The following is a 12579-nucleotide window of genomic DNA, read 5'->3' as shown; positions in this document are numbered from 1 at the left end:
ATCCTACTGGACAACATGCTTGATCACATAAAGAACGAGCATGTGATCCGAGACAGCCAGCATGGCTTCACCAGGGGAAGGTCATGCTTAACTAATCTTGTGGCCTTCTATGATGGAGTGACGGCCTTGGTGGATGGAGGGAAGGCGACCGATGTCATTTACCTGGACCTGAGCAAGGCCTTTGACATGGTCCCCCATCACATCCTCATCTCCAAATTGGAGGGAAGTGGATTTGATGGGTGGACAACTAGATGGATAAGCAATTGGTTGAAAGGCCACAGACAGAGGGTGGTGGTCAATGGCTCTATGTCCAGGTGGAGGCCGGTAACGAGCGGTGTCCCTCAAGGGTCTGTCTTGGGACCGGTGCTCTTTAACTTCTTTATTAATGACATCGATGAGGGAATGGAGTGCACCCTCAGCAAGTTTGCTGATGACACCAAGCTGAGTGGTGCAGTTGATACGGTGGAGGGAACGGATGCCATTCAGAGGGACCTTGACAGGCTGGAAAGCTGGGCTCGGGTGAACCTAATGAGGTTCAACACGGCAAAGTGCAAGGTTTTGCACTTGGGCCGGAAGAACCCCAGGCACCTGTACAGGCTGGCAGGAGTTGTCCTTGAGAGCAGCTCGGCAGAAAAAGACCTAGGGGTCCTGATAGATGAGAAACTTAACGTGAGCCAGCAGTGCGCTCTGGCAGCCCGGAAAGCAAATGGGATCCTGGGCTCCATCAGGAGAGGGGTGGTCAGCAGGGATAGGGAGGTGATTGTCCCTCTCTACTCTGCTCTTGTGAGGCCCCATCAGGAGTACTGTGTCCAGGTATGGAGCCCTCAGTACAAAAAAGATATGGAGATTTGGAAAGGGTCCAGAGGAGGGCCACAAAGATGATCAGGGGGCTGGAGCACCTCCCCTATGAGGACAGGCTGAGGGAGTTGGGTTTGTTCAGCCTGGAGAAGAGAAGGTTGCAGGGTGACCTCATTGCAGCCTTTCAGTACCTGAAGGGAACTTATTCCCAGGAGGGGAGTAAACTCTTCGAAAGGGCTGATAATAGCAGGACTAGGGGAAATGGTTTTAAGTTAAAAGAGGGAAGATTTAGGTTGGATGTTAGGGGGAAGTTCTTTACTAGGAGAGTGGTTAGACCCTGGAACAGGCTGCCCAGGGAGGTTGTGGATGCCCCGTCCTTGGAGGTGTTCAAGACCAGGTTGGACGGGGCCCTGGGCAACCTGATCTAGTAAAGGTGTATGTTTGGTGGCCCTGCTAGGCAGGGGGGTTGGAACTACATGATCCTCGAGGTCCCTTCCAACCTGGGTCATTCTGGGATTCTGTGTGATTCCGTGGTTGCCTCATCTCTAGAGGCATTCAAGCCCAAGTTGGATGGGATCCTGACCAATCTGGTCTAGTGGCTGGCAACCCTGTCCATAGTAACAGGGGTTGGAACTAAATGGTCTTTATGGTCTCCTCCAGCCTAAACCATTCTATGGTTCAACGATCCTGTTGTGTGTCACAACAGTAAAGGGCTGAAAAGGAAAACTGAAAACAATGCCCAGTTCCCCTCTACAATTTTGTTCACAAGGCAGCTCTTTTCTCTTGATGTCAGAAAGACTGAAATATCATCTTAATATGTCAGTGTGCCAAAAGTCTTTTTTGAACAGTGAGGAAAGGTAAACAGGATTCATCGTCTTTGAAGAATATCCTTACGAGGCTCTTCCAGCTCAGAATGTTCTGGGCTTCTATAATTCTATGAAGAGTATGCCGTGCAGCAAACCAAAATAGCAGAAAGAATTATTCTGAAAAGTTAAATTTCTTGCCATTTCCATCAAAGCCATAAATGGGACTTTTTCCCACCAATGAGATCATGGAAAGTATTTATGGGGCTGAAAAGTACTGCTTTAGATACACCAGAAAAACGTATTTTCTACAGAGCCCTTTTTCCTGCAGCTTTCCTGTTGTTGTTGAAGCAATACATGCCTCCTTCAGTTGACTGCCTGAAACAGCATCTTGTATAGCAACTAGAGAGGCAGCAATTATGACAGCAACAAAATGACGAAGGTAACAAGTTTTTAAGCAAAAAGAGTAGGTTGGACTTTATAGGAGTCTGCAAAAATGTGACATCTGAAAGAAGCTTTATTAAAATTGCTTGAGGCGCTGTGTTATTTGATGGTAGGGGATTGTATCTCTGGTCAGAATTTCATTCTGTCCTGTTTTCCTGAACCTTCAAAAGACATCCCTCAAGGAGCATTTTCAGAAACAGCAGCTGTTGGGTTAGAGTCACGAACAGCCACAAAGTGATTTGCCTTCAAATGGATGGCGTTGCACGTGAGCAAATCCCTGCAACATGTGATGCTGGTATGAGCACGCTGTTTCACACTACATGGTTCTTTAATCCATGTGATTAAATCTTTGCAAGACCAAGTGTTTGCTGTGTCTGTTCAAGGGTTGTTGTTATGTTATCCAATGATGCTTTATAGTTAGCAGCTCTTGGTCTGCCTTGCAGTGAATACTGAATGTATACATATAGTTGCAAATTCATTGGCTTGTAAAAGAAAAACCCATATTCAAAGCAATACAATTCTGACAGTATATTTTTTGTTTGTTTTCTAATTTTTTATTTTATTTTTTTGCTTGGCAATCTTTCATTTTTCTCTGTAGGGGAAAATAGGGGACTCTGAGTTATATTACAGTTTGTCAACTAATCTTTGTGCCACTTCCATTTTTTAATTATATATCTGCCAGTATTAATATATGAGACAAAGTCCTGAAACCACTGAAAATATAGGTTAACCTCTACGTCTTAGACAGGTGCAGCAGATCTCTCCTTTGTAACCTGTTTTATCTACTACCTCCACAACAATAAATTTTTTCTTTCACTTCCACAAATCATTTTTTTTCCTGTTATTTTGACAGGATTACGTCATGTTCTAGAATTGCTGAAAAAATGTAAATATGATGTCTCTTTCTTTACGCCCTCCCAACTTAATGTATCTGTAACTTGAACAACAAATTCTTCTGTGTGTCTTCATTCAAAGAGTGTTGTCTGGGAAAGGCTGAGTGAAGGACGGTATTAATATTTTGTGCCTTCTGTTAGTTAAAAATACGCAGTCCTTTTTGTCTGCAATCTAGCTACGGGTTAACAATTTATTAACTTGCAACCAAAAGCTGATTAGGCAGATACAAACCCAAAACACAAACAGGATAGCATTGATTAACAGCAAAATATAGACGGGGAGTTGCACTGACTACTATTTCTTGTTATTATTTGTAATGGGGATTACAGTGCATTACTTGCTTTTGACCTACTTCCCACTTTCTCTGATATAAACACGTTATACTCTCTGATAGCAATCACTGATGGTTCAGATTTTACAGGCCCCTTTCCGGGAAATAAAACAAAACAGAAAAGCCAGATAAGCATGGTGGTAGAAATACCTCTTTCCCTACCTCACAGACAAAGGAACAATCAGCATTATGTAAAGTTCCATTTGAAAGAATAAATCCTAATCCTAATTAAATCCTAATTCAAGTGGGTTTTTATGCACTTAGAAATTAGGTCTGAAAGGTTCTTTGACAGGTCTTCAAGTCCCAAACCTGTGAAACTAAAGTGTTTGCTTAGCACAACAATCCAGTGAAATCCCGGTCTCATTCTGATGACAATAAGAAGAACCATATTGCATTCTGAAGAGGACAAAACATGCTTGCTCCGTCTTTGGTTCTTGCGCACAGGGACCCTAACACCAATTCAGTTCATAGGAGAAGTTTCCTCAAGTGACTCTTCTCCCTGTGCCTTCCTTCATCTTCCACTATTTTGTTGTTGCGTTGCTGTTAGTAGTAGCAGTAGAAACAGTAGTGTTGTTGTTATTGCAAGAGTCAAATGTCATCAAAGAAAGTCTGCAGAATCATTTCTAATCCGGTTTTGAAATGCAAACTCAGAAGCAAAGATCTTGAAGTCTGGGTTCCTGGGTCTCCAAGACGTAGGTGAAGAAAATATGTTTTTTTGTCTTTTTCCACGTGACACTTACTTATGCTCAGGCACACAGCACTATAAGCAAGCAGGAGCTTTGCTGCCCAACATTTCAGCTTTGCAAAAGCTAGGAAAACCATAACTTTTCTGCTTGCTTAAACAGTTTCAAGAACTCGTACGGCGAGTTCCAATTAAGTCATGGAAATTGTGATAGGTTCTGAGTCTGCGTGCATGTGTGCTGCTCTCTAACAGTCACGGGCAGACGTCTTCTCCAGGTCTTCCTTGTAAAGGCTTTCAGGTGTGCTTTGCACCTTAATCAGTCACTAACTACAGACCCAGTTCTAACCAGCTTGTTTCCTGTACTGTGTTTCAAGATGTCCGTGCTCCTAGGCTCCTTCCGTTGTTCAGGGGGTCTGTCTTGCATGACAGGAATACTTGTCCTTGCAACGTTACTGTAAAAGTGTCCTAGTAACGTTACTGTACAAGAACTATCCTTCAGGTGCTTAGGCAGGACAAGCGTCTAAATATCGAGGTCCTCCTCTGTGTTGATGATGCCGCATTCTGCCTTAGCTGTGTCAGCTTCTGGATTGTCTCAGATGCCATAGAGCGGACTGTCGGATGGGTGTCATTTTCCAAAGGCTGAAGGGCTGCAACAGAAGGAAACAGAGCAGAGATTGAACTCCCCAGTCTGCAGAGAGCCACCAGCTTCCCCTCAGGACCATGCCAGCCCCACTCGTTGCTTTTCCTGGCCAGGAGGAATGTGAGTCTGAGGGGTCAGCTGGAAGACACTGCTCAGGATTGCCAGGAATGCTCCTCTGCCCTGCAGCATTTCCATGCAGCAGGGCAAAGCACAGCTGCATGCTGACCAGGCTCTGCCCCCAGCCCCAACACACACAGCACTGCCCTCACTCACCACTGCAGAGTTTATCCAGCATCTCCTCACTCTGTTCCCCGGAGTACTTCTCAGTCAGCCCTAGGGAAAGAGCTCCGTCAGACACCCACGCCCCAACACGCTGCTAGCTAGGAGCGCAGAGCCTGGCCCCGCCAGCCCAGCTGCTTCCCCTTCTGTGCTGCAGGCAGGGGCAGTGCCCAAAGGGAACCTGAGCAAGGCACCCACTGGGGCTAGCAGCATGGGCAGGGTGTACCTGGGGGTTCAGGGCTGTGCCTTCCTGCCAGGGCAGGGCCCAAAGAGGGACGCAGGGGTTGGGCTCACCAATGAATCTGACAGCCGCATGTCTCAAGGAGGCCTGAGAATCCTCCAGGTATGGCAGGCTCTGCTGCAGGATGCCTTCCACTATCTTTCTTTTCTGCTCCAGCTGAAGAAGAGCACAAGAGCATGGGGCTTGCAGAGTGTCCACAGCTGCTGGTGCAACCCCTCCTCCAGCATCCACTTTCCCTCAGCAAAAAGGTGAGGGCTGTGTGATTGTGCTCACCAAACACTTTGTGATTCCCGCTGGGTTCTTCAGCCAGGCATGCAGCTTGAGCTCATCCCACTTCAGGAACCTTCCACAAGATGCAAGGGCATCCGCAGATGCCTACAGAAAAACAGATGCAGGGACATGGCACCACACACACAGACACACATCCCAGTGTCTGAATGCTTGCTCAACTTGCTCTCAATTGCAGATCACAGCTGAGCTGTCAGCGCACCACTGCCTGCACACTGGTCAGGTCTGAAATTCGTACCTGTGCTACACTCGGGGTCTCGTCACTCATCTGAAAGAGCAGAGGGAGCAGGCCCCTGCGCACAGTCTTCTTCATGCTTCTCTTCTTAGGCCACACCACAGTATCCATCACATCCTTGAAGAGGCGGATGGAACCTTCTCGCACTTCACATGATGCCTGAGGGAGAACAGGAGGACCTCAGACCTCAGCAACACACTCTCACTGCCCATGGTGAGCATGAGTGTAGGCATGGCTGATGTGAAAGGAGGTGCTCTGGAGTCACATTCTGCACAAAAGTGCATTGCAGTCATGCAAAGCAGTGCAAAAGGTTTCCAGCATGGGGTGTCTGTGCCTCAGAGTGCTCCCCCAGCCAGTCCAGCAGGTCAAAGCGGAGCTGCCCTGGCACCTTGGGAGTGTTGGACAAGGAGGAGACAGAGCTGGCCTTTGGCAGAACCTTTGGGGCACATGCCGCCTGCTCAGCCTCCACATCCCTGCTGTGATCCCTGGAGAGAATGCTTGGCACTGGTAGAAAAGGGAGCGATGGAGGTTCTGAAAGTAACCGTTGGCAGAATGTGTTTTGCTGAGGTGCCAGGCTGAGACCCAGCACAGGGGCCTGACATCACCAAGAACAGCCAAGCTGCACTGCCAGGGACACAGCCTGCTGGGCTGCAGAGCCCACAAGACATCTCATTCCTGAGAGCCCAGAGAAGGAAAGAAAGGAGAAGGCACTCCTGTCAAGCACCCATCCGCAGAGCTCAGCCTCCCACAACAGACTTACATGATTAAAAAGAGGCAGGATATTCTCAGCCAGCTCCAGAGTAAACTGACTGGCGCGCCTCCTCCCAAGACTGTGCATTGCATTTCTGAAGATATTCAGCACTTTCACAGTAATGGGTGTGCTGGCAAACCGCAGGGTCTCCATGACTCCTGGAAGCAGGGTCCGAATTTCCATTGCCTGTACAAAACACACAATTTCCTTTCCATCAGGAGGTCAGTGGCCACCCTGGCCTAAAAGCTCTGATTACAGAGCAGCAGCCACACGCCTCGCTTGCCCACAGCTGCCACAGGAATGGAAGCTGTAGATTCCAGGCAGGTGGTGGCCAACAGTGCCAAGTATGGGGAAGGCAGGAAAAGGAGGACGGGTGAACAAGGACTCTGTGCCCCCTTTTCCAACAGACCCCCAGGTAACCCATCTGAAAAGCTTCTGGAAATCTCAGCCACCAGGCCCCACCACAACCATCACCCCAACTCCCGAGTGCCAGGCAAGGCCAAGGCACAGCGTTGCCCACCGCCCCAGTGCCAGGCTGCCAACAGGAGGGCTTTGTTTGACAAGGTCCTGCTCACCGTCTCAGGTCTATCAGACAGCATTATGAGGCCTCTGTGCACCAGCCAGAGTATTGCCGGGCTTTCAACTTTCAGAAGCCTCTGGAGCAGTTCTGGCTTACACAGCTCCTGCAGGTTCTCTTCAGTGGGAGGCATCACCTGAAATGAACACAGCAGTGAGAGGCAGGCAGAGGCAGCAGGACATCCTGCACCCTGCAGCTCCTGGCTGCTCTGGATCTCAGGGCAGGGCACTGGGGAGACATAGCCTGGCCTGAGGTAGCAGTGCCTTTGGAGGGCCCCACCATCCCTCTGCGCCCAGGCCAGGCACTATGCAGGATGGCTTTCTGGCCTGCTCCTCCTGCCCTCTGAGCTTCTGAATCCTCTGTGGAGTGCTTGACCAGCAGGAGCTGGCACAAAAGAGACACCAGCCATGGCTGGCCACGGGCAATAAAGCCTGCTTCGCCTGCATGGAGGCTCTCCCAGGCCCCAGCCATGGCTCTGACTCTGCAACAGCCCTGCCTCAGGTTTCTGGTCTGGGGAGCAAGGCAGGGGGAGGCAGGAAGCTGGGGAGAGAGTGCCCTGAAGGAGAGCACGGTGCCTTGTCCAGTAACTCACAGTCAAGCGAAGGAGGCCCAGCTCCGCTGTGGTGATGTTAAATCTCTCACACAGCTGTTGGTCCTGGAGAACGTTGCTCAGTTCGTCCAAGATCTCCTCAGACTTTTCCAGCAGGGGAAGCACACTCTTTAGTATGTCCAGGGTAGTGCTATAAACAGAGAGCAATGCTGTGTCAGCAGGGCTGCCTTAGCCACAGCACCATGGCTCAGGCAGGAGCCTGATGGGGGGCTCTGGGCTGCCATGGTTGGTAGTGGCTGCTGCAGCCCTGAGCGGCCCACCAGCTCTGGAAAGCACAGTGGGATGGAGGGCCTGCTCCTCGGGATGTCCTGCAGCTTTCCTTGGCTCTGGCAACCAGACCGATTCTGAGCCCTGCTCTTCACATGGAACAAACGTGTGGGGCTGTTTGGGCTGATACCTGTCAGTCTGTGGGAGGTCGGTCAACACACTCCTCAGCACATCCGCGGGAAACTGGATGGTCAGCACATCCAGCACTGAGTGCAGGATCTGCTGAACTGATGTGCTCTGGATTTTCAGGTTTGTGTGGATGCATCCCAGGATCTCTGGCACCTGTTGTGAGAACACAGGGAGACTGCTGCTGCCACTGGACTGCAGCCATTTGCCTCCCAGGCTGTGTTACTACTGCCCTTCCCACAGCTCTTTGCTGCCTTCAAATGGCTTCAGATTCCCAAGAGCTGTGGCGGGCAGGGTAGGGCATGACAATCCAGCCTCAAACTGCTTACATCCATCAGCCAGATTGCAGGGTCTCTCAAAACTAGTTCCAGCAGAGCGTCAGCCCACTCCTTCTCATCAAAACTGTAGTCCCCAATGATCTTCTCCAGGATCACAAGGACAATGTCTGTCCTCTGAGAAGGGGGAAGGTTTTCTCCAAGTGGCTGCAGTAAGAAGGAAAAAAGGAGGGAAGGTATGTTAAATGGAGTGAGAGAATAGCGTCTGGAGTGGGATGACCACAGGCAAAAGGAAGGATAATGACCCTCCCTTCAGGTCAAAAGCATTCTGAGGGTTCCCGCCTGAGCCCCAGCTTGTCTCACAGATACTCCTGAGCCGTAGAGGCAGCTCTGGGATGCAAAGAATGAGAGTGCCTGGCTGGAATTTTCATGTCTCCTTACCCGCTGCCAGAAACTGCTGGTCATGAGGTCACTAATCTCCAAGATGCGATCTAAAGCCCTCTCACACACAATTTCTGTCTTGGAGACGGTGAAAGGCAGCAGCACCTGTGAGGAGAAGAGCTGCTGGTTAGCCCTGGGCGGATGCCCACTCCAGGAGAAGCAGGTCTGCTGAGCTCCTAGCTGGAATCACAGCATCCATCCAGGCTTCCCCTGAGCTTAAGCCAAGCCCATCATGGGGCTACTGCCGCTGGGGTCCCTTGCCGGCTCCAACTGCTGCCAGTGCCGTTTCCATGGAGCGGGATAAAATTCTACTACAAGGGAGCTCTGGGGGCAGAACTTCACAATAGACAGACCTCAAAGATTCTCTGCAGCAGACTATTGAAACTGCTGGTGGGACAGCTGTCTAGCACAGTCTGCAGCATGTCATCCATAGCATCCAGGGTCTGTAAAGAGAAGAGTGGGTTGTGGAAGCTTTTCAGGGTTCCCTTTCGTACCCAGGAGACTGCTGTGAACCCCTCTGGCTGTCAAGGAAGGATACCCACAGATCTGTGCTCAGGGACACCCTGCAAAGCTGCTGCGCCCAGACCAGGCTACAAGCACAGGGTGTTTGCCAAGCCCAAGGCAAGAGTGAGAGGGGTGAGGGCAAGCAGGGCTTCTCCCTTGTCCCACAAACATCTTTATAGATCTCTGGACACAAGTAATCCAAGCAGCAGCCCAGATGCATGGGGTCAATCAGTAGATTGCCCAGTACATACGTTGTTGTAGAGGCAAATGTTCAGGTCGCTGGTTGGAGGAACGCACAAGATGACACTGCAGCACACGTTGAAGAGATGTAATATCTCTTCCTCCGTAATTGCATTCACTGCACTGCAAATAGAGAGACACAGATGCTAGGAGCAGTGCCTTGTTGCTGAGGTAGGGGTGGATCAGGTCCTCCCCTGGGCGAGGCTCCCTGAGAGGGATGGGGAGACCTGACAGGAGGTGCCTCTTCCCCCCACAGGGCTGCTCTGGGTCAGAGGACAGTCCTGATGCCACCAGCTTTAGGACAAGGGCCAAGATTTAGCGGGGAGCTGTGTCAGGGCCACCAGGATCGTGCCCGGGGGATGTGCTGGCAAAACCAGGGACTGGGCAGGTACCTCAGGGAAGCAATCGCATTCATGCAGTGGAATCTGAGTGCTGTGCTCAGCTGCTCGCTGGGCTCGTCACACAACAGAACCTGCAAAGCACAGTCAAATCAGGATGGCACCTGGCAGCTGCCAACACCCACCAACAGAAAACCTGCCACTGACCGGTAGGGCCTGAGTCTCCCCAGTGGCCCTCGACAAACCCTGGCACACTGGTGCTGCTGTCTGCCTCCACTGCTGAGGTCTCAGCAGCACCTGGAGTCCCATCTGGGGCACCTTGGTGTCTGTGCATGATTTCCCTGCCTCCCTCTCCCCTAGTCCTGTCCTTCTTTCAGTGTGCAGGTACCTGGGAGCCATGTCCCCTCACCTCAATCTCCTGTGACAGATTTTGTTCAGCGCAGAAGATACGCAAGCTCTTTTTCCTGCCTTTCTCTGCAGCGGTGCTGCACAGTGAGCAAATGCAGTTCAGGAACTGCAACTTCTGCAACAGATCCTGGCAAGCACAAAGAGACCGAGGAGTGTGAGTGGGGAGAGCCGTATCGAGAGGGACCAGTTGTTGCGGGGTTTGGAGCAGCGCAGGACAGCTGCAGGACAGCAGCAGCTCTGCCCGGCCAGCAGCCCTCATGCAGCCTGAAGGCAGAGCCAGAGGGATCATCTGGAGATGCAGGAACAGCCAAGATGGAGATGGCTGCTCTTACCTTTTCCTCGCTGACGTCATAGGTTTCGATGACATTTACGGCCACCTCTTCCAGTTCACACAGAGGCAGCAAGCTAGGATCTGACCAAGTAGAGAGAGCAATGCTATAGAGGGGCCAAAGGCAGGCGCGAGCAGAGGAAGGAGCTCTGGCCTCTCCAGCCCTGGGCTCACTCCCCTGGCACAGTCTGCCCGTGCCTGTCAGGACAAGGGGGCCTGGTGTCAATCAGGGGGCACTCACTGGGGACCCTCACTCACCAGCACGGAGTAGGATGACCTCAGTCACTTCGTAGGGCTCCGGTGGAGATTTTCTCTCCTGGGGAGCCCCACTCTCCTCCCAGGCCACCTTGGGGTGTTTAGGAGGTTTCTTCTCCATCCCGTGGGATGTAGGCTAAGGATAGGGATGTGGCAGCTGCGGGGCTGCCAAAGGTAAAGCGAAATGACTTGGGCTGCGCTCGGGGGCTCTTCGCCAGACCCGCACACTCCTGCCCTGTCTCCTCGCTGTCCTGACGGACACTGAGGCCGCCTGCTGTCAGTGCCAGCTATGCCTGGGTGTCATAGAGATGGGTCACAAAGGGCTCCACTGTGACGTGTTGCCCCGCCCGGGTGGGGCTGGTTCCAGAGCCCGGTTAAAATGGCACAGACCAAACTCCTCAGCAGGAGGGATGCGTGGGCCTGCTTACCCAGATAGCTTTGGAAGCGGGCCTGAGAGCAGCTGGACTGCTCAGGCTCCCGTCCTTCTGGATTCGGGTATAAATGATCCAAATGGTTTCTTACAAACTGACAGACATTCACAATTTTCCTTTTTTAGCTTTTCATCCTCCCTTCCAACTTTCCCCTTTTGTTTATTAGCAAGCAATTAAAAACAACAGCACTAATTATACTAATAACATAATCATCATCATTCAAGCAAATCCTTGATTGATAATGCACTAAACATAAGAGTTCCATGTAAAGTTTATAAATTATTCAATGTATATGCACTCATACATGTTAGACAATTCCGTAAGTGGGAAATGGAAATTTATAAGCTAACGTATTATTACTTATTGACAGCTATGATATAGCAAACCACTAAATGGAGAGAGAAGGAAAATGACAGGGGTGAATGTGGTAGGCAGTTCCAGCAGGGCCTCCCCTGCTTCACTCTGTGCACTCTGCCTTTCTCACCCATCACAGATTCTCTCCTGTTTTTATTCTTGCCAGGGACTGCAGGGTTTTTTCCACTTGTACTCCATATCTGCATGGCCAGTGCATGATACAGAGCCCAAGTGGAACAGCTGCTCACAAAACTGAACAAACCACTACATTAGATCTCTTTGAAATATAAACTTAACTACTCACAGAAAGTTATTTACAGCTATAGTCATTTACTCCCATTGTTACTTGCTTTACCCTTAGCCCCCTTTTTTATTTAATTGGTAAGCTGTTTTCTTGTGGATCACTCCTACTATTGTTACAAAAATCATCAGTGGGTAGTACTTCTTGATGCAGTACAGAGTGAGATGCACCTTTATCTACCAGAAAACATACATCTTTACCCTGCTCTGTGCACGTTGCATTCAGTCCACTGGGGGCAAAACTCATCCTGGGACCTTCAAGTCCTGCTCTAGTGCAGCTGCTGTTGTTCTTCCCCATTCTTTCATTACAGTCCCTCTTTCTATATACTTTCCAGGCTCCCTCAATTAATTTGTTCAGGTCCCTTACTTCAGTTCCTTTAATGTGTATATTACTGGGAGAAAATAAAGACCTTCTTGGTCAGAATGCAGATTCTCAAATTGTGGAAGACCCCCTAAGCTAAGCGTGGAACCTGCTGTACGTTTTCCCAGCCTGGAACAGACGGGGTAGACGACCTGCGCAGAAGGAGGTGAGGGCCAACATCGATCTGCATCTCGCTCAGGAATGGTTCTATGGAAGGCTGGGAGCAGGGCGCAGTGGGCGGCACATCGCTGAGCGGATGCTGACGGAGTACTGTACCGAGACGGGGTCCTCCAGTGGCTCCTTTCTTGTCAGGGAGAGTGAGACATTCGTTGGGGACTACGTTCTGGTATCTGGCACAATGGAGAGGTGCAGCACTGT

At 50.4% G+C, this 12579-nt stretch overlaps 1 protein-coding gene across 2 annotated transcripts; it reads right to left on the bottom strand.

The window, feature by feature from the left end:
• Positions 1-2560: 2560 nt before the first annotated feature.
• On the bottom strand, positions 2561-11061 carry LOC146753711 (maestro heat-like repeat family member 5). Of its 2 annotated transcripts, XM_085528147.1 has the most exons (17): positions 10759-11061; positions 10505-10584; positions 10174-10299; positions 9819-9898; positions 9438-9549; positions 9036-9125; positions 8584-8787; positions 8296-8448; positions 7971-8122; positions 7556-7703; positions 6962-7099; positions 6396-6572; positions 5639-5794; positions 5386-5487; positions 5166-5268; positions 4866-4925; positions 2561-4599 (listed from the first exon to the last, which is right to left on the bottom strand). In XM_085528147.1, exons 1-17 carry the CDS (start codon positions 10874-10876, stop codon positions 4448-4450), a joined length of 2151 nt encoding a protein of 716 aa, XP_085384273.1. In that variant the 5' UTR covers positions 10877-11061; the 3' UTR covers positions 2561-4447. The 2 variants fall into 2 exon arrangements, with proteins under 2 accessions (XP_085384273.1, XP_085384272.1); XM_085528146.1 differs by lacking the exons at positions 9819-9898; positions 10174-10299; positions 10505-10584; positions 10759-11061 and having other exon boundaries at positions 8683-8787; positions 9438-9751.
• Positions 11062-12579: the final 1518 nt, after the last annotated feature.

This window comes from Coturnix japonica, chromosome Z (assembly GCF_054131305.1).
Source record: "Coturnix japonica strain WE chromosome Z, WE-NBRP24, whole genome shotgun sequence".
NCBI classification, from domain to species: Eukaryota; Metazoa; Chordata; class Aves; order Galliformes; family Phasianidae; genus Coturnix; species Coturnix japonica.
This window is presented reverse-complemented; position numbering and strand designations above follow the sequence as displayed.

Coding starts and splice junctions, on each gene's coding strand:
- LOC146753711 (XM_085528147.1), bottom strand. CDS start 10,876: ATGGAGAAGAAACCTCCTAAACACCCCAAGGTGGCCTGGGAGGAGAGT. Junction 5,795..6,395: donor TCCTGCCTCTTTTTAATCAT/GTAAGTCTGTTG, acceptor GTTCTCCCTCAG/GCATCATGTGAAGTGCGAGA. Junction 4,926..5,165: donor TGCGGCTGTCAGATTCATTG/GTGAGCCCAACC, acceptor CTCTTTCCCTAG/GGCTGACTGAGAAGTACTCC.